This window comes from Ceratosolen solmsi, unplaced genomic scaffold, assembly GCF_000503995.2.
Source record: "Ceratosolen solmsi marchali unplaced genomic scaffold, CerSol_1.0 scaffold48, whole genome shotgun sequence".
NCBI lineage: Eukaryota > Metazoa > Arthropoda > Insecta > Hymenoptera > Agaonidae > Ceratosolen > Ceratosolen solmsi.
This window is the reverse complement of record NW_011948440.1, coordinates 1,170,979-1,193,052: the sequence shown is the minus strand read 5'-3', so window position 1 is coordinate 1,193,052 and position 22,074 is coordinate 1,170,979. Positions and strand designations below refer to the sequence as shown.

The 22,074-nt window shown below is 31.5% G+C and overlaps 1 protein-coding gene across 1 annotated transcript in view; it reads left to right on the top strand.

Annotated features, from left to right (window-relative positions):
* The first annotated feature begins 403 nt into the window (after nt 1–403).
* The window catches only part of LOC105365602 (solute carrier family 46 member 3), a 22,589-nt gene continuing 918 nt past the window's right edge, over nt 404–22,074 (top strand). The window contains exons 1-5 of the mRNA XM_011503814.1: nt 404–1,383; nt 15,795–15,896; nt 16,690–16,827; nt 18,654–18,737; nt 20,574–20,730. Coding sequence (XP_011502116.1) covers nt 480–1,383; nt 15,795–15,896; nt 16,690–16,827; nt 18,654–18,737; nt 20,574–20,730 — 1,385 coding nt within the window. The 5' untranslated portion in view covers nt 404–479. The remainder of the gene's footprint in view (nt 1,384–15,794; nt 15,897–16,689; nt 16,828–18,653; nt 18,738–20,573; nt 20,731–22,074) is intronic.

The window sequence follows — 22,074 nt, the reverse complement described above, 5'->3', positions numbered from 1 at the left end:
CTCTCGGCTCGAGCGCTCGCCGGTCAGTCAGTCGGCTGTTCCTTCCTTCCTGAGTCGAGCTGCTCATTTGCCACCGCCGCTCCTCGGTGCGAGACGCGCGCGCGCGCGCCCATGAGGCCGCTACTCCGGCCCAGGATCAACTGAAACCGTCCCTTGGGATCCCGTGACGCCCCGAGGTCCTGAGCCTCCTCACGGCTGCGGGATAGTCGCCGGCTCCGTCCATGGAGAAGCCCGGGGAGGACAGCTACCAACATCGCGCCGACGAGCTCGCCGCTCAGGCTAAGATGAAGTTCAATAACAATAACATCGCCAATGGTCGTGGTGGTGGTGGTGGTGGTGGCGGTGGTGGTGGTGGTGGCGGTGGTGGTGGTGGTGGTGGTGGCGGCGGCGGCTGCGTCGGCGGCGGCGGCGGCGGCGGCGGAGGCTGCGACGTCGAGGGCAAGGCTCCCGGCGGCACTGGCCCCATCAGCTGGAAAGCCATGACGATCGGCCAAAAGTGCTCCTACGTATTGAGGAACATAACCGTCGAGCCCATGGTCGCCTTCTACATAATGCCCAGCGTCCTCGCGTCCCTCGCCACTCAGAATCTCAACCTCGAGAAGGCGTGCAAGGTGAACCTCGGCTACACCGACTCGATTTGCGCGGCTCTCGCCGCCCGCAACACCAGTGGCCTCGCCCTCGAGGAAACGGCCGTTCAGCAACTGGTCGCGGTCATGCAGACCTGGAAGACGGCCCTACAAAGCTTCTTCCCATCGATTCTCATAGTGTTCATGGGCGCTTGGAGCGACAGGAACGGGCTGAGGAAGCCCTGCATGATGCTGCCCATCGTCGGCGAGTTCCTCACGAGCATCAGCCTCATAGCGTGTACCTACTGGTTCTACGAGCTGCCGATGGAGGCTGCCGGCGTCTTCGAGGCCCTGTGGCCGGCTCTGACCGGTGGCTGGTTCACCATGATCATGGGCACGTTCAGCTACATCGGCGACATAACGAGCGTCGAGTCGAGGACCGTACGCGTCGGTGCGGTCAACTCGTTTCTAAGTCTCGGCGTGCCAGTTGGCATGGCGTTATCCGGAGTATTGTACATCAAATTGGGATTCTATGGGGTATTCGGAATAGCCGCTGCCTGCTACGTGTTTAGTTTTATGTATGGGCTGCTGGTGATTAAGGAAGCGCCGCGGGCGCTGGAATTAAGGAAGAGCATCAAGCTGGCTCAAGCCTCCGAGTTAAAGAAGATGACTTGGTGGGCGAGTGTCACGGACTTCTTTGCCTTAAGACACGTGCAGGAGACGTTTAGGGTGGCGTTTAAGAGAGGCCCGAGGAACCGGAGGAAGAGAGTCATGGTACTTATGCTCATCGTCATGGTGCTCATTGGGCCAATGTACGGTGAGTACATCGTGGGATGATGTATTTGTTGATTCGTTGGTGGTGGTGATGATGGTGGCGGCGGTGGTAGTGGGCGGGAGGGCAAGGGGGGACACGGTGAGTTCCGTCACCATGATCATGGCCTATCGCTGCTATGTGCATTGGTGTCGGTGAACATGTCGACGCGAGCGTTAAAGCGACTCGATCTAGTCTATCTCAGTTTTGTAAAGCTACCCATACTAAAGGAAAATATGGCCAATTTGAGTTTTAGTTTGAAATTGACACTTACCTTAATTACAATCGTACGACTTATTAAATTAGAGTGTCGTTCCATCCAAGCAATCCCACCTGCGTGGACATACCATTTTACAATTTTACAAATGTATTTCAAGTATCGAGCTAACGAATTGTAGGCCCACGATTAATTATTCGTTAATAGCTAATTGTGCGCCAGGCCCCGTGTGCAAAAGTAATTTTTGAATGAACTTTTAATGATGAGAAGCCGCTCGCGTTCGATTTGGAAAAACGCATAAATTCGAAAGATCATTCGGATGTGGAATGAAATTTCAAAGCAGATCACGATGGAAAATCATTAAGAATGATAATAATAGGCGTTTGATAATTGATTAAATGATTCGGCAGTGCGTAATAATATGTATATACATCGAGCATAAATTGTAAATACAATGTATAAAAGACTTTAGCTCTTGTAAGTAAGACTCTTATGAAATTTATATTTTAGTCGTATTTAAATATTCACACATGACGCTCTTTACATTGGAATTTATAACGGTAATAACAATGTTCCTAGATTAAACACGTGGTAATTTACATGAAATACATCCACAGGGTTTTCGTCTTTTTTTTTCTTTTTTTTTTGTAACTATTGTTTGCTCGGGTGAAATAATATCTTTGCATAATAAGAATATCTCTGCTATTGAAAAACAAAAAATTACAAATCATGCAGGCAAATTAATTCAATGGCATAATAAAGTATATCGTTGATTAATTTATATTTCAATAACCATTTTTATTATCTACTTTATTATCTACAAATATAAATTTTAATTTCTTTATCACGATGATGATGATGATGATGATGATGATGATGATGATGATGATGATGATGATGATGATGATGATGATGATGATGATGATGATGATGATGATGATGATGATGATGATGATGATGATGATGATGATGATGATGATGATGATGATGATGATGATGATGATGATGATGATGATGATGATGATGATGATGATGATGATGATGATGATGATGATGATGATGATGATGATGATGATGATGATGATGATGATGATGATGATGATGATGATGATGATGATGATGATGATGATGATGATGATGATGATGATGATGATGATGATGATGATGATGATGATGATGATGATGATGATGATGATGATGATGATGATGATGATGATGATGATGATGATGATGATGATGATGATGATGATGATGATGATGATGATGATGATGATGATGATGATGATGATGATGATGATGATGATGATGATGATGATGATGATGATGATGATGATGATGATGATGATGATGATGATGATGATGATGATGATGATGATGATGATGATGATGATGATGATGATGATGATGATGATGATGATGATGATAATGATGATGACGATGATGACGATGATAATGACAACGACGAAGACGACGATGGCAATTATTATTATTGTTATTGTTAATACTACTATAATAATATATTGATTTAAATACGTGGATAAGTGTAGTGCGATAAGCATTGATTGTTGATAATTAATAAATTTACAAGTTCTCTTTATCAAATAATAGTTAAATGAAATTATTTCAAATTAATGGCTCGCACGTGTATCTCTTGTTGACATATTATAAAAAAAAAAAACAAAAGAGTGTAGGTTATTACGCAAGAGGTATTATAAATCTAAATTATTTTTTGTGAAACTCTATAATTTACGCTCTTTCTTCGTTTACCGAACAGAATGATAATAATGTTTAGGAAATGAACTTGAAATAGTTACGTGCCTACTACTTCTCTAATGTTATATATATATATATATATATATATATATATATATATATATAAATATAATGTTAATACGAATAAGTATTATTCCTTAAATAATACGATGGAATAGCAAAAATATTTAGAAATTTATTAAAAACTAATTTTAATGTATCGATGAAATGACAAGTATTGAGATTATAAAATTTATGCAATTAAATTGTATGTTAGAATTAAATGATTGAATATTAAATAGTCGGTAAAATCGATTTGACATACATTACTTCACCAGAAAATTACATTTTATATATTTTGAAACTTAAGCAATCTTGGCATATAAGATAAAAACAAAAAAAAAAATAAAAAAAAACAATAAACAAAAATATAACTTTATTCACGTGGTATTGTATTCACAGTGTTTCAATGCAGCTAATTAATAATACGAATAATTCGACGCGAAAGTAGTGCTATCAAGTTATCATCTTAACAAGTTAATAAGAATCGAATATATTTGGAGGTAAAAATTACCGGTTGAAAGCGCAATTCGAATGAATTGTCGCGTGAATAGTTGAAGGATACGGGATAAAAGAACAGTCGGTGCTATTCATAATAATCTAACATTGGGAGCGAAATGGCAAGAAACTTGTCGAATCCATTCATCGGACATCGGGATGCCAGCCTCGGGAATGCAGAAATGGTAAAGAAGTTCCATCGATGCGAGCGCGATCCCGCTATTGAAATATTCAAAGATAATAACGATTGCGCAACAATGCACAAACGAATGCCAATCAGCTGGCCACATACTTTCCCTTCAGCGACGAAAAAAAAAGAGCGTCAAAAAAAGTTACGCCTCGGCTTTTCCATCCACGGACGCGGACGCGAAGTGCAGCCGCGCCACGTGCGCCGCGAGGGTAATGCGGAGGAAGGAAAAAAAGAGAGCTTAAACGGGTCAATGTAAATAATGACTTTTTCAGTGCCACCGCCGGCCGCTGCTATGCTACGATGCGCAGGACGTAATTCAATAATCGACGGCCCAACGAACGAGCCCGCCCAAACAGACGCGTTTTTATCCGAGAAACTGTGTCAGTCCTTGCTCTTGAACCCTTTTTTCTTCTCCTCGACGTTGGCTACCTCTATCTCCCTCTCGCCGACTTCTTTCCTTGCTCCCTTCCTTCCGCGCGCAATCTCTCGCTCCCGATCCCCTCCTCATCCACCTCCTCCTCCTCAACGCCCCTCATCGTCCCTCATAGCTCCACAAGACCAACCTCCTCCTCCTTCTCCTTCCCACCTACCACCTACCACCTACCACCTACCACCTACCACCTATCACCTACCACCTACCACCTACCACCTACCACCTACCGTCTCCCCCCACCCCATCCCCTCATCGGTCTATCTCGTTCTATCTGACTTATTTCTCCTTCTGTCTCGCTTACGTATCAACTGCACCGACGCGAAACGCACGTGACTGCTGCGGCCCAACGCCAGCGAAACCGGCGTAATTTTACCTTCTTTTCTATGTTACTTTCTACGAGCCAGTCCAACTTGCTAACTCCGGATTTTATTTATAACTAATACAGCACGCTTAGCCGCGCGGCTTTTTTTTTCTTCGCATTTTCTTTCTCCGCAAATCTTACAAATTGCTCGTCGAGTTAATTGAATAAAAAGAGCTTGAACGATGAAACATTAATTACGAATTGAAATTTCATGAGTTGATTTGAAAGTGAATATTTTAATATCTTGCGCCGAAGCCAAGATATTTCATCCGCGAACAACGGCTACTGCTCAATATATTTGTGAATGTAATGTATGTTATTTCAGCATTTAAACAGTTTCCATCCTTTTCCTTGGGAGCATTAACGCGCCATATTGCCCAATTAGTCCGAATAATTACAGTGCCAATCCTACAACGGCCGGATAATAAAATTATTTCTCCATTCTCGAATTATTTAATGATCTGTGAATTCCGCGATTACTTTGCCATTGTTAAAATGTCCGTGAAAATTTCTTTCGACACTTTCTTGTCGCAAACTATGTTAAATATTTGCTGGCGATTAGCGAACATTTAGTGCCTTTCTATGCTTATAGAAACAAAATACTCGATGCCGAAACTAAGCTAATTGTATTCTTGAATCATTTCAATTTCATTACAATGCGCAATGTGCGATAATTTATTCGGCATTTAATAAATGTTAGTTGAGGTTAGAACAGCTGTTCAAATATACCGGTGGATTCTTTGAGCATGACGAGCATCTGTCTCTCGCGAGCATTAAATCAACAACGCGCTTACCGATCAAATGCCGCGAAACTTTATTCAAAATCCTTAAAAGATAGGGCCGCGAGAGGAGCGCCTTACCTCCCCTACTCTACGCACATTTACCTAACGATCTATCGTTGATTAACGCACGAACAATGTATCTTGATAAAAGACTGGCCACGCGCGTGGTGGCTATCTTTTCGCCAAAAAAAGAAAAATCAAGCGATTTCTCGGTGTGGCCCGGCCGTATTTCGACCGGGGAGGAGGACCGGACGACCGGACAAACCGGTTTGCGGAACCGTAGCCACAACCGTAATCCTGTGAAAAATTGTGCTTCACGAAAAATTCATAAACGATATGTCATTTTTATAAATTTTTCAATAGCGTCTTATCGACCGGATGACACCGTTCAAAATCTCAATTCGATTTTTTAACGAAAAGCCTTATTTCTTCATTGTTCCTCATATGTGCGTCTCGAGCCTTTAATTGACAATTAATACTCCATGCGCATCGATGGGAAACGCATTTTTTTCTCACCCCTTCTTCTTTTTACCATTTATCTTTTCTACAAATTAATTTTCAAAAATAATATTTGCGTAAGATTGCAATTATTTAGAGAGATTATTATTCGACGAATTTTATTTTTATATTTCCTATATTCATGATTAAGTAATATACTATAGATTGGGCAAACTTGAAAAACTTTGTGTCTTTCGGCACGTCGTTAATATTTTGGTCCACGTACTCATGCCATATTCTTTTTTACTCGACATATTTTATTAAGGTCAGTTTCTTCGAAAAATCATGAATTCTAAATTACATAAGCACTAAAAAAGTTCACAAACCGTTAAGCGACGTCATAAAACAAGTTTAAATAACGCAAAAATGCAGTTCTGAATTTTGAGTAAAAGTGCTTGCAGCGCATCTGAAACGATGACTTTTAAGATTATGGTATATAATAAATCAATCATGGCTATCTAATAATTATGCGATTATGAAATAATTCATGTCTGTATCATCACGTAGTTCGGCTGAATCGAATTAAATTTGTGCATTAAGATTAGTTGGGTTTGTCAGATGATTTTCATTAAACTGCGGATGTGCTTTGATGTTGGAATACCATACGACGTGGCAAAAACGACAAATTTCTAAAATACAAGAAGACAAATGTTTATTTAGAGGACATAATAAGACGAGAGACAAAAGTAATTTGTAATTTAAATTATAAAATAGTATTTTTAAACTGTATTTTTAAATTATATAAACATCGTTTCACTAACATTACATCTCGATTACCAATATATGGAATATTTTTATTTTTTTGGATAAATTTGAAGAGCTAAATTATATTTATTTCTATAAAGTATCGTTTAAGGATAGAACGTGAATTCCAACAAAATTAGTAAAATTATTCATAATTTTATGCAATGAATCATAGGTCGATTAATTTGAAAGTGAAAGAAATGAGGTCACTACCAAACTTCACTAGACATGGCTAATATAAATTCATTACGATGTAAAATAACTATAAAACATACATTATTATTATTTGGTAAATTTGATGAATAATAAAAGATATTATTTTTAAAAAAATTTTTAAATTAGCGAATTTAGCAACATTTTCAGAAATAAGTCTAACGGATCATTAATAGAAGAACAGAAAACATTAAATAATATATACTGAAACGTCGTGAAATTTAATAAATAAATAAATAAATATATATATATATATATATGTGTGTGTGTGTGTGTGTGTGTGTGTGTATGTGTGTGTGTGTGTAAATATCTTTTAAAAATAGCTCAGTGGAGAATAAATTTTTTTACACATTTTATTGAAAATTATAATGTATAATTATTCCCGTTGAATTCTCGATTCCGATAAAATATTCGTATTTACTCTGCGGATATATGTGTATCTGTGTGTAAAATTAAGTAATTATAAATTAGTTGTAAAATCAACTGACTAAAAGTTATGTTGTAAGAAATACAAGTTCTTTTTATTATATGGTTGAAGCAATCTTTAGAGAATAATTCAATTTACCTCTGCCATGACTTAGATAGTAAAGTAAATTCAAGTTAAGAAATGTTTGACCATCGCTTAAATTATTAATTAAAATCTAATTATTAATATTATTTTTTTACAATTCATACGACATAGCTACGACTATTCTGTTGTATTTAAATTTTTCTCCAGATCATTTCGTTGAAATTCTCAAAAACATTTGATAAATGAAATAAGACCTTGAATTGTCAATATTACAGTCTTGTTTGATTTATTCATTTTATAATAAATGGATTTTTAATGTATTTAATCTATTATTGTGTTTCAATAAACATTTTATTAAGTTCCATTAAAATTTACTATATAATATATTGTTCATACATATATCTATGAAATCTAGAGATAAATGTCATTTGATGTAGTTAATATACAATAATTAAAATGTCCAATGAAATGGAAAAAACGATTAAGAGCAAAAACGAACGAATTATCTAACTTAAAAATAAGTTCGATTTATTTAAGGAATCATATAAAAGACTTTAAAGATATTGGTACTTACTGTAAAGTAAACAGCCGTTCGGCAAAGTTATAAAATTCTAGAATATGACAAATTGTATGAAGAAAATACGAAATAATTTTAAAAGAGTCGGCAACGGCAACGAATAATTCGTCTCTAATCAATCGTCAAAATTCATATCGATAATATTGATTCATTTTATTATTATAATCATTTTTCTACTATGATATTATGTATCGAAGTAATTTGAATGATAATGCCAGGAGAGATATATAATATAATGGTAGAAGAAGCCTTGTAGTCCGTTACGCTGCAATATTGCGATAAAGTATTTCTACGATCGTAAGCACAATTCTAACGTAAACCGTTACTATTGTTATTTTAACAATATATCACTATAGAAATGTACGTTTGAGTTTTGTAGTTGCGTAAGTTAGAAAATTGCAACTGGCAAAGCTGCAATTGTTCTTTACAATTACAGAATTTTGGCGAATTACGCGACTGTCTATTCAGGTTAGCTCGCACGTGCAACAAACGTAGATACGCGAATCGTATTGTCATAGAAATTGATGAATTGCACGAGCATAAGAGCATCAACATCAAATCACGTCTTATTTATTATACACATTAAACAATCGAGCGTTAAATGATAATTGTGAATCTAAATTATTAATTTATAATAAATAATATCTTTAGTAATCACTCTCATATTAAATAATATAATTTTCAATGATTTACAAACAAAGTCACTGCACTTCCACTTAATATATATATATATATAATTACATATATGTGTTATTTAACTATCGTTCAATTTTTTTCTTAAAATCATTTAATTAGTGAGATAATCGAAACGTTTTAACGAAAGTTTTCTAAATAAACGTTACCGAAATTTTTCGTCAATACAAATATATAAGGATTATCCATATTAAATTTGCTATTTATTTAATGAAGTCGTACTTCTAATTCAAGTAATTCAAACGTATTCGACCGACTCGATATCCTTAATTTATTATGCAAATCGATCTACAAATCTGTTCCTTTTATAAAATTAATATATTTAAACTTTATTTTAAGTTGAACTGTTTTTGTTTACATCAACTTTACAATCAACGGCGTAGATAATGCATTTTTATGTAAAACACACACGACTATTCTTATTTTAATAGCCAATGAATACTTTAGACGTTGTAAATTAAACCTGTTAGGTTTAATTCCTTGAAATCGACGGCTTAGTGAACGCTTTCCGTGGCCATTATTTACAATTTTTAAAGCAATAGTATTAAGTTATTTATTAGGCGAATTGTAAATTTCCTAATCGAGAATAAAGTTCCAATAAGACGTAATGGACACCTTTCCTTTCATAATACACGGAACAAATCAAATTATTCGGCTTTATAAGCATCTTTTACTGATGTACGAACATTTATGCTTACTCACTGTCTTTTCTGCGCACACGCGCGCGCACGAGGTGGTATGCGATTGTGCACGTACGCATGTAAATCTATTTATTTAATGATATAATGTATTTTTCAGAATTTGTATTAGCAGTAATTACAGACGTAGCGCTTCCTTTTTTCGTCTTCTTTTTCGTCTTTAAAAAAATAAATATATTCTTTGAATTTATTCCCATTCAATGCCGAAAGTGCCTGAACAAGGAGGAAGTTCTGATAACTTCGATAAGTTGCGTAAGGTGCCGGATAATAAAGTTTCGATATATTTCGAAATGAAAAGTTTATATTGAATAAGGACAATCGGCGACTGGCAGCCGCTAATCGCCAATCTGTCTCCGTTCATCGCGTACGATTCATCGAGTGGAAACAATAAAAATGAGCATAGATTCAGTTAGTCCGAGACTTCTTCGTTAAGCAGCAATCGCACGCGCGCAGCATTCATCGGACGAGGAGTGCGTTACCCACGGGGCGGGCATCTTCCGTATAACCTTCAAAGTGTCCTCGAGGAAAGGAGGCGACCCCATTGGGATTATGAGAGCGCAGAGTAGGAGTGGGACGCTGCCGATGGATGCGAATAAGTGCGTCTGACGGGAATCAGCACCCCGTTAGGAGCACCAAGAAGACGGCCGGGGAGGCAAAAAAGTGAGTGCGTGCGCCAAATCGCTCAGTGAGCATCAACTTTCTACGTTGCGCACGTGCATTATAGATACGCGATTCCGCTATAACGACCTTAAGGCCGCGCCGCGCAGCGAAATGATGTAACGCGGTGCGATGCGGATCTTTAACCTCCCGGCGGGTTGTGCCAAGTCTCTTGTCCCGGCGCCGTTCCATGGAAAGGGGCCGCGCGATTGATTTTGCCCATTTCCGCTTCTTCTCCTTCTTTTGACGTTCCCTTTGGTTTCTTTTTCCATTCAAAGCGTCTCGACGGACAATCACGATAATGCGACCGCGTCACGAATATGGCTACCTGCCTGCGCTTACACATGCGCTCGCTCATGCATACCCCTATACATTATAGGCGCACGTATTCATGTATGTCCATGTATAGAAACACACATACATACATACGCGCATGCATTTATATATATTTAGTTATATATATATATATATATATATATATATAAATGCGTGTGTGTGCGCGCGCGCGTGTATTCGGTGTAAGTCTGGAGGCACAGATGCTGTAATCACAACCCTGGAGTCTTTGAATTCATGTCTGCAGTCTCATGAAAAATATTTTATTCTTCTTTTTTCTTCAAAAAGTCTTTTTACAAAAACAAAGGATGCAGTATTTCCTTTTGTATGACTAATTTTAGATTGAAGAAAATCGTCCATATATAGTATTATACTTTGTAAAGCAATTTTAAATAGCAATTCTAGTTTTTACCGTTATTTAAGTTATACACGTTAAACAAGTATCTGTGATGCATCTACAAATGTAAGAAATATACTTTTATAATGTAATAAGCAATTCGTTCACTTCAGCATTGTAGTACATCTTCTCTCTCTCTCTCTCTCTCTCTCCTCTCTCACCCTTTCATCCTCTGTAAATTCTTCATAAATAATTGTATCAAATGAATGCAGAATGTAAATTTATATTTATAATAGTATAAAAATGTTATGGAGTCCAAAATATGTAGATATTAGATTTTATAAGTATTATAATGAAGAACAGTTTAAAGCAAATTTTTATAATAATTATCGAAAATATTGAAAGAACAACTAAAGCATGTCTAATTCATTATATTACAAATAAATTGAAAATTTCATTGAAATGATATCTATAGAAAATTTTCTATTAAATACCAAAAGAACTATGCCTAATTTTCTGTCTAATAATTTCATAAAGTGAGATAACTAGTGAAACGATAAAATATTGTCCATAAATAACACTGGCGCATAAGAAAAAAATTAAAAATATGTATTAATTTTGGATGTAGAAGCATCGTGAACAATACTTTATACTATATTACGTATTATTTAACTTATCTCGTACTCCTTAAATGCATATCATTATAAAATCAATAAACTATTGAACTTTTATTTTCATCCTTTAAAAGAAAACATTGTTGATTTTATTTTAAAAATGTCAAAAGGATATTGATGGAAATATCAAAAAAGTAATAATAATAATAGAAAATATAAAATTAATAATAAAAAAAATTAAGTATACATACATTCAATTATCAAAATTATAATGTTTATTTATCCATTTATGCATATGTCATATAAATATATTACACAGTTTGATGCGCTTGAAAAAATATATTTTCAAAGAGTCTTAAGTTTATCATTTATTCGGATAATTGTGATTATTAAAAAAAAAGTATACGAAAATTAATTATTCAACTAAAAATGTTATTTCTTAATTATTTGAACCATTTTATTTACCTTTTTTTTTTTAACCAAATTAAGTTAATTTAATATTTACCTTTTAATTAACTTTTTTTATACATCTTAAAAATATATACAATTATAATGGCAATAGTCTATAATTCATTTATTAATATAACTTATAAACAAAATTTAGTTTATTAATGTTAATTAATACATACAAAGAATAATACGAATAATAAAGTACAAGTAATGATATTGATCATTTATCAATTATGGTACATTCAAAAGTTTGGAATTTCCTTTACAGAATAATTAGTCTTTAAGAATGCGCATACATAACAATGTTAGCATTTCGCTCTTTGTACATATTGAAACGGCGAACTTGTTAATTTTTTAAATAGACAAACATAGAGTTATTATACTATTTCCAAATAACATCTTCCTTATTTTTTTAATTTAAAAAATGGCTTTATGACTCATTTTACTAAGAAATATCGTGAATATGCTTTATGTATAAAGAAATCTATAAAATATGATAATGAATCTTCCACAATTATTTTATTGTAGCCTTGTTGTCTATTAAATAGGTTTTTTTTTTCCCCAATATTGAATAGTTTGTACGACTGAATATGCTTTTTTCAATAATTGTATGAACAAATTGTATAATTGAGCACGAGTATCATGAATAGATCGAAATTTTGTATATCAGCCATGATAATTTGTGAAATATCAATGTTATTACAGTCTCATATGGAAATTTCTAGTTTATAATACTAAAAGTCAATCTTGAGGTGAGAAGAGTCGTGAGGATAAAGAAAGCTGTTTTATCCATGTATCTCTAGGTAGGAAATTAATAACCGTAAAAGAAGTCTCATTTAAGAGCAATTTTAAATACCGGAAGTCCTTAAGTGACAACGACACGCGATCCCAATGATCTGACACATGAACGCGTAAACGTTTGTACCCGTGCATATCATGCATTTCAATGTATAGAGAGATAATTAGGGAAATATTTAAATTATATATTTTCGACGGGTTTTCAGCGAAAGCAAAAGTTTTGAACACGTCTTTATTTTAAAAAACTTCATCTTCAAAATAAATTTTCTCAAATCGATTGGTTATTTAATATGAAAATAAAATTCTAACATTTTCTCTGGTATTTAATATTTAATCAATCACTATTCTATGAAAATTGTGCAAACCAAGCAAATATAATATTATAATGTTCAATTTCTTTCAGACAATTGCGATAAAATTGTAATTGACAAAGTTTTTAGTAAAAATAGCACTTATTAAAATTTACCAGAAAGTATACAAAAAAATTTCAGATTAAATTTTTTTTAGATCAAAGAACTCAAAACAATATAATACCATTTAACAATAAGAATATTAATATTACTACATATTAATGCAGCAAGTTGTATAATTATATAATATTTTTCAAATACTTGTGACGAATTTGTATTTATTTTTCTTATCCATTACGATAATGGGATTGTAGATTTTCAAAGTGACGTGCTAAAATTTGTCGAATATATCATTATACATACATACATACATACATACATACATACATACATACATACATACATACATACATACATACATACATACATACATACATACATATATATATATATATATATATATATATATATATAGAAATTTCTTGTTTATAACAAAATATAATAATTAATGAAAATAAACATAATAATTGTGATAGATAGTATCGGCATTGCATGGCGGAAGTGCACTAACATAGAACTTATAATTAACCTTCTCTGTTGTGCAATGAGCATCAATTTCATTTTTACGTAAGATTGGCGCATAAATAAAACGACATGATTCGAAAAAATTGGAAAAAAAAAGAAATGAATTGCTTCAATGCTTGAGAAATGATTTCCGGCTTCTGCAGTGCACGATTTTCGAATAGATTACAGGAGGAGTACGTGGGTCGTATTGTAGTTCTCTATTTGAATCGTTAATGGCTTTACTTACTTTTAAGGGAATTATTTTAATATTATAGTATGGCACGTGAAAGTTTTGAATGAAAAGCAATTAAATGTAATGAATACTATATAAGTTGAATTATTCAAAAATATCGATCATAACGACTCTATAATATTTAATCATATTTTGAATATTTTTCAATATAATTTTCATAATATTTTATTTATTTAGAGACATTATGATTTTAACAATTATAATTTCGATAGTAACTTTATTATGATTTCATAACACAGATCTGTAGAATATTAGACAGATATTAGTTTATACGATTGTTCATTGTGCATTATTTATATGGGATATTAATATTTTAAAGGAACGTAGCAATCTGTATCGGTGAATATTTACATTTCATTTACTAAAATTTATTTAAACTATTTATTTAAATGAAATTTATATTTCAGCAATATGAAAAAATCTCCAATAGACATATATATATATATATATATATATATATATATATATTCATTAAATTTCTGAATTACCGAAACCGTAAGTTGTCATTGGGAGGAACTCATTTGTTTGATTTTTCTTTTAATTTGAGTATTTGCTAATACTAAAGAATAGCAGTACTTACTTTTTTTATACATGCTGGTGTCTTTGATTTTAGCATTGCTTAAAATACTTACTTAAAATCAATTAAATTAGATGCTTTAATTTGTATGTATATATATATATATATATATATGAGATTTTTTTTATTGAATGAGATCAGAATAACTTTTATGTTTTTGTATTCAAAAGAATGTATATTCCTAAATAGAAATATATAAAATTTGTATGTTTAATTATAAATAATGATAAATAATAATTGATAGATAATTTTGTTTTTCATAAAAAATATAAATATTAGCATTTTTATTTTTTAGTTAGAATTTCGTAAAAGCATTTACCGCTTATTTAAGTCTCTTGGATTTTATATATTATAACTTTAGGATGGATAAATAAAGAAAAGGATTAAAAATGTAAGTGATTTTTACTTTGTGGAAATTCAAAGCTTAAAAGATTTTATTACTTTTTAACTAATTTTAGATGTTTAATATATTTACAACAATTGTTAATAAATACTCTAAACTATTTACTTAATTAACAACACATTCAGAGATTATTATCTACTATATCTTTATATTTGAAAATGAATATTAACTATTTATTACAAAATACAAGAATATTCAACAAAGTATAGGTGTAGTTATGAATGAAATTAGAATTATTTAATACGAACGAGGCGATCAATAAATGATTATGAATAGCATTCTAATAGCAATAAAGTAAACTGACTGGTCTTAATAATATATTTTCTACAAGCAGTCCACATATAAATTATTATCATGCAGTGATATAAATATTACTCTACTTTGACAACCACAAAGAAAATAATATTTAACATTTGTAGTTTGGTGATTACATATCATTGTAGTAGGTTATATATAAAATATACCTATTCTAGTAATTCTAATTTTTGTTTACTGATTTACTTGATTTATCGGGGCGGGGGGGGGGGGTAAATTATGATGATTTATGCTTTATTTCAATTACTGCAACTTTTATGAAAAATAATACTTGAACATTAAAAAGTCAAGAAGGCTTGAAAATCAATATGAATTTTATAAAATAGGTAAAGTACTTTGTTAATTCAAAAAACCTTAAAAATATATGCATTTATCGAATAATATAATACACTGTTGCGACAAGTTTCACGAAAATTCCCTTCATTATAGCTTCAGCTATATGTGTACAATCGAAAAATTTTGATTTATTTGAATAAAATTTAATAAGATTGATCCATACTTTTGATGTAATTAATGAAAATTTTGTTTGCATTTTGTAGGAGAAATGGCAGTAATGTATCTTTTTACGAGATATCGTTTCAATTGGAACGAGGTCCAATTTAGTTTCTTTTCCACTTATAGTATGGTGATTAATCTCATAGGTGAGTATCATAAAAGCACATATATACTTACTACGATTTAAATGCAATATTTATTATTATTTAATATAAATGTAAGGAGTTGCCGTTAAAATGAATTAAATACTCTTAAATTATAGTTTGTTTTTGTTATTATGTAATTCATCGTATGCTACTATGGAAAAACAGAAGGTTATTACATATTTTATTTGCGAAGATTTCTAAAATCATTGACCAAAACAGACCAAACAAATTCGATTAATTTATCGATATCTCAGGCTCTATTAAATCAGAAAAGTATTCAAAATAATACTCTTTCCAAATAATAACAATTCAAAATCTATGACTCAATTAATCAGTTGTAAAATAAAAAAAAACCTTTAACTTACAAAATTTATGATCAAATTATTTTCCGCTTGATTTTACGATTTTTTATTAATACGTTTAATTTACGTTACAAGTTCCTAAAACTATTTACAGCCATCTTCCGATTAGATAAATCTTATATAAAGTCAATATACTTGTATATTTGATAAGTTGTACGGAATGACATTTTCTCATACTATTACAACTAAATGATCAACCACGGCTCTTATTTATAATGTCCATAATAATTCATAATATGTACGTCCTGAGTAAATTTATGATCCGAGTTATTAATTAGCGTAAATAAATCAGTTATACTATGATTTTCTGACATTGAGTAATAATGCCTGTAAAATAATAGTTATCGAATGATAAAAGTTGCAAATAGCTAATTAAAGTATATTGGCATGTAAATTATTAAAGAATCTGATTTCAAGGAAAAATTCCTCAGGTACTTTGTTTGCTGTGGGAGTCTTCAGTCATTTTTTGAAGATGGACGATGCACTTCTTGGTGTTCTAAGCTGCGTGAGTAAGATACTTGCAAGCTTCGTTTATGCTTTCTCTACGACGGACTGGATGATTTATATAGGTGAGTCAAGAGATCCTTACAATTCTAAATTATTTGGAATATCTTACTTTAAAATGAGACAAACTTTTAGCATAAGAGTTTTGTTTACAATTTGAGTTTGCAACGAGTTTACGACGTCAATTATATACGTCGAATACGTTAATTATAAATGGGCTTCAGATAATTCTCCAATGTTTTCTTTGAATTTATAAAAGACATTTCAAACTTTGTGGTAACAGGATTATTATTTGCATATTCACGAAGACGTTCGATAAGTTATGAAATTATGAATGAAAAAAAAAAATAGCCAGATTTTATCATAAGGTTAGCATGTACTATTAGTTTATTATGATCTTTTTTTTTTTTAATATGTCAACATTATCGACTGTTCACTGCTTGAGATTGATTGTTCATTAATAAATCATATTTCAATAAACAATTTGAACTAATAAAAATTCCTGTTAATTTAACGATTCTATTAGAATGATTACTATTATTATTAAAATAAATTATAAACGAATCGTATTAAGTTAAAATTTATGCCGACTTCAATTCAGTCTTTATCTCAAAAGAATTATTTTACTAATTAATCAGAAAAATAATAAATAATAAATAAAAAAATTACTATGTATATTTCTTATAAAATATATTCTTATATATTTTTATATATTCTATACAAATTTATTTTCTTGTTCTTTTGTAATTTAAATATTTTTACAATTTAAGGAGTATTTCGTATCTAAAAGATTTTTAACTATGAACCTACAGTCTTCCACAATTTTCATTATCTACTTACGATTTTAAAAAAGAAATTAATAAATAATAAATCTTCATTCCTTTAACTATGAACCTACAGTCTTCCACAATTTTCATTATCTACTCATTCACTTTTTTTTCCATGAATAAATATAATTAGCTTTAAAATACTCATTTATAGCTTAATATCGTAACAAAGTCTATGATTTGTTAATGTGTTATAGTATATTTTTTATTTCTTTAAAAGAATGTTTTATTTTATCAGAGTTTAGTTAATCCGGAATAGAAATGAATTCGATATTCTAAATATCACATGTTTGACAAAAAAAAACTTAATTTTATTTTATATTTTACTCGTATAATTAACATTTACTTATAAGATTCTAATTTATCGTAACATTTTATATTAAATGTTACTTAAAAGTAAGGCTTTTGTATTTATCTACATATTTTTATAGTTTATTGTTATAAATTATAATTGATCATAATCGGAGAATGGAGTAAAAGATAAATTCACAATTTCTATAAAAATTAAAATAATTTAATTAAAGATATTAGGGTAATTATAATTGAAACGTTTAATAAATAGATGTCTGACCTGATATTGTTATTATCTACTTCGATTCAAACTTATTTCTTAGCCGTTATAAGACAGCACCAAGAATTTCTATTTTCTTTACACTTTGATATTAAATTAACTAAATTACATAATATCTTCTTACATTTATAGAGTATTATAATTTTTTTTATTTAATATTACATAGCCATAAAGATGCCGAAGCTGATTAATTACAATTTCCCTTTTTTTTAGAAAAACAAACACTGAATCACATGATGTTTATTCTTCAAATTTTTTTCTACACGTAGTTAAAAATTCTAAAAAATGATTATTAACTTATTATAAACAGTAACAATAAAATACTATGAATATGTTATCGAGGCTGATTGTCTCCGAATGATATGATTAAAAAGATGCCAAAGAGACAAAAGTCTTTTCCACATTATATAGAAGGAAATGCCAATGAATAGAATAAAAAGAAAAGCAGTTGGAAAAGTGTTTATACTAAATGCATTATCTCTTTGTGTTCCAGCGCCGCTGGTCGAGATCATAAACGGCACGTCGTTCATAGTGATGCGCTCGATAACCTCGAAGCTGGTTCCTCCCGACGAGCTGGGTAAGTGGGCGAGGAGAGCCTTTTGCGCGTTTCTCCGTCTCGCTTATGCGATAATCCGCGCGCTTGAGCGCGCGAGGCCGCAGCCTCGAATATTTACGCCGCAAGAAGAATCAGTTATCCTCGCGCGCGCGACTTAACTCCCTCGACCAGCTGATCTCGAAATAGACGCGACTGGAACTTCCAGCCGGCCGGAAGTGCGTCGTTGTTATGGAAGTGGGAGTCCGAGCTTGCGAAGCTGTGCTTTTTGATTATTGTCGCAACCGATTGTGACAATTGCACGAGTATGATTCGCTTTCGGTGGGGAATGTATGAAAGAAACACACGTTCCTTACTTTGGCTAACAGATTGCCTAAACATGCTTTCTAAATGGTTTAAAAATCACTTTGGTGCTTTTAACTTTTTCTTCCTTTCTTTTTCCCTTTTTTTCTTTAATTCATTGTTTTTCTCTTTTTTTTTCTAAGCTGTATATAAATGCTTTTTGAAGATCGGACAGCTCAATTAGAATAGCCGCGACTGATTTATGCGATGCTTCATCAAGCTTTACTCCATTCATTTTCCGTTGCATTTCGTCACTATTGTATTATTTGAAAACGAATTTTAAAAACTCCTTTCATACAAATAATTTTATTGATCTTCTTACTTTCATATTTTAGTATGCATAAGGAAAGCGCGTAATAAACTATTGATTATAATAATTTAGAAATATGATTAACTTTCTTTGAATACTTATGCAGTAATTTTCCTTTAATTTTTCTTCAAGCAATGCATTTAACTTTAACGTTGTATCAGTGATTTAATTTGAGGTAAAATAAGATTCGACAAAATTACATACTATTATAGAACAATAAAACATTATTATAATTATTGTAATTATAATGAAAAGTAAATGAAAATTACAGGAAACTTTAATGAGATTGTAGGAGTGCAATTAAATATTTTCTTGTCTTAAGAGTATGAATATTTTTAAAATATTAAGGTATAAATTTATTGATAATGAATTTAAAGTGATTTTAAAAGCCATTAGCACTTCTTCGTGTGTTATGAAATTTATTATCAGAATAATTGTATAATTAGGTAGGCGATCTGTCAACGCGATACACCAGTGAACTGCATCTTTTTAAAATTTTTATGTTCGGGAATAATTTTGTTGTTGTTGTGATAATTACACTTTACTACGTTCCGCGTTGTTATGTGAGTTTAGTATAAAAATGAGGTTCCCAGTCATTGATATTTATAGTCATTTTTATTAAGGAACCATTACGATAATTTCATGAAATATTTGAAACGGAAATTAAAATTTTTCTTAAAAAATAATAAATCACGATAAAAATAAATATTATATAATAGAATAGATAATATAGAATAGTTATTTTTTAAATTTCGTCGCAATAAAATATCGTTGTAATTATTATATTGTATTCTATGTGTACTTTTCACATGTATAATGTTTTTTAAATTTATTTAACGTACATGTGTATATGCGTATAAAAGTTGGAGTTCCTACTTATTTCTTGCACAGTAAAATTTAAATGTTAAAGGATTTAAGTTTAATGAAATGTATAATACATAATTTAAAAAGTTCAAAAAAAAAAAAAAAAAAGAAGAAATAAGTAATCCAAAAGATATAATTTCAATGATTTTAAAGAACTAAAGTGCATAAGAACACTAATTGGTGTTTCCGATGATTATTGCGGCGTCTTACCAGCAACGATTATTTCTACTGAGTCGACTGATATATGAACGTATTTACTTGCTTGCATAAAGCTCCATAGTTTTTTGGCATAGACGCAATTAGATCGTCGACTTAAAAATCTCGTAAAGAAATTACGATTTCAGGTAAGGTGAATTCGCTGTTTGGAGTATGCGAAGCTATTGTTCCTTTAGTTTATGGACCCATGTACAGCTCCATTTACGGTGCGACCGTCAATAACTTTCCTGGGACGTTCTTTCTCGTCGGCGGAGGCCTTATGATTCCAGGAGTAATTGCCTTTTTGTAAGTCTACTTGTATACAAACTAATGAATATTTCCTTACTTTAAGCAAATTGTTTTTTAAAACGGTAAATTGCAAAAATTGTATGACTATTGAAAGTGATTTATTTTATTTCTATTTCAAGTTTTCCTTACCTTTTTTATATTCAGGAATTTAGATAATTGTATAGCTGATAACGAAGCAGTAACTAAATGATTGACATTATTTTATCTCAAATGTAAAGAGAATCGAAGCTTATACTCGAAATGTTATTTGTAAATTGAAATTTACGCCATTAGTCATCTTTCTTACGTTATCACATCAATCTGATTATACTTTTAAGCAATTGTTTTATATCGCAGACTGTACTTATCAATGAAAAATTAAATTGTTTACGAATTATCTATATTTAATGAGAAACTCAATTATTCCATTTTAACACATTTCAAATTGTTAAAATAAGGTTGTTAATAAATAGTTTTATTACACATATTATTAGATTTATTTATAATTATTTCTAACGAAGCTTTTAGTTTTTCTCTTTAGTATCTTGTTTTTTTTTTGTTTAAATTTGTAATTTTATTTTATAATCCAATTAATCATTCATTATCTTAAATTATAATCTGTTAAATAAGAAAAAGAAAAGATTAATTTTTAATATTAAACAAATTTAATCATAGTGCAAGGATGACTTATGATATCATTAAATTAATCTGTAAATTTTTTTTTCTTGTATCTTTAACCTTGCACGTTCATTGCTAATATGCACTTATGACATTATTTGATGACCTTAATACTAATACTTTTAATACTTAATGTTTACGATAAATTATGTAATTATCATAGAATTTATATGCAAATACATATAATGATTCGTAAAATAATTTTTAAGAAACTATTATCGGCTAGAAAAAAATGAATGAAATTCTATATTGAATTGTAAAACCGCGTAACAAGATGCACTGCGTCGGTGAACACGTGACTAGAAACGTAATAAACGATTTATTATGACTGCAGTTGTCATAGATACGTCTATCATGCGCTATCCTCGTACCGAAAGACATGAAAAGTATAATTGCCAAATGGAGCCTCGATTACCTCTTCAAAAATAACTGTTAATAAACCATTGTATTATCCATAATGTCAAGCAGTAAAAAGATTTTGTTGTAATCACATTGCGAATATGAAAACTTCTCGAAAGCTTTTATGGAGACAATGAAACCGGCTTAAATATAAGTAAAATGATCAATAACGTGAAATGATAATGATCAATTTATATTTAAATTTTGCACTTTCTAATTATTTCTTCTTCTATATGAAACCTTTATTGACTAAGTTTATAATTTAGTTGTATTAAAAGTTCGGAA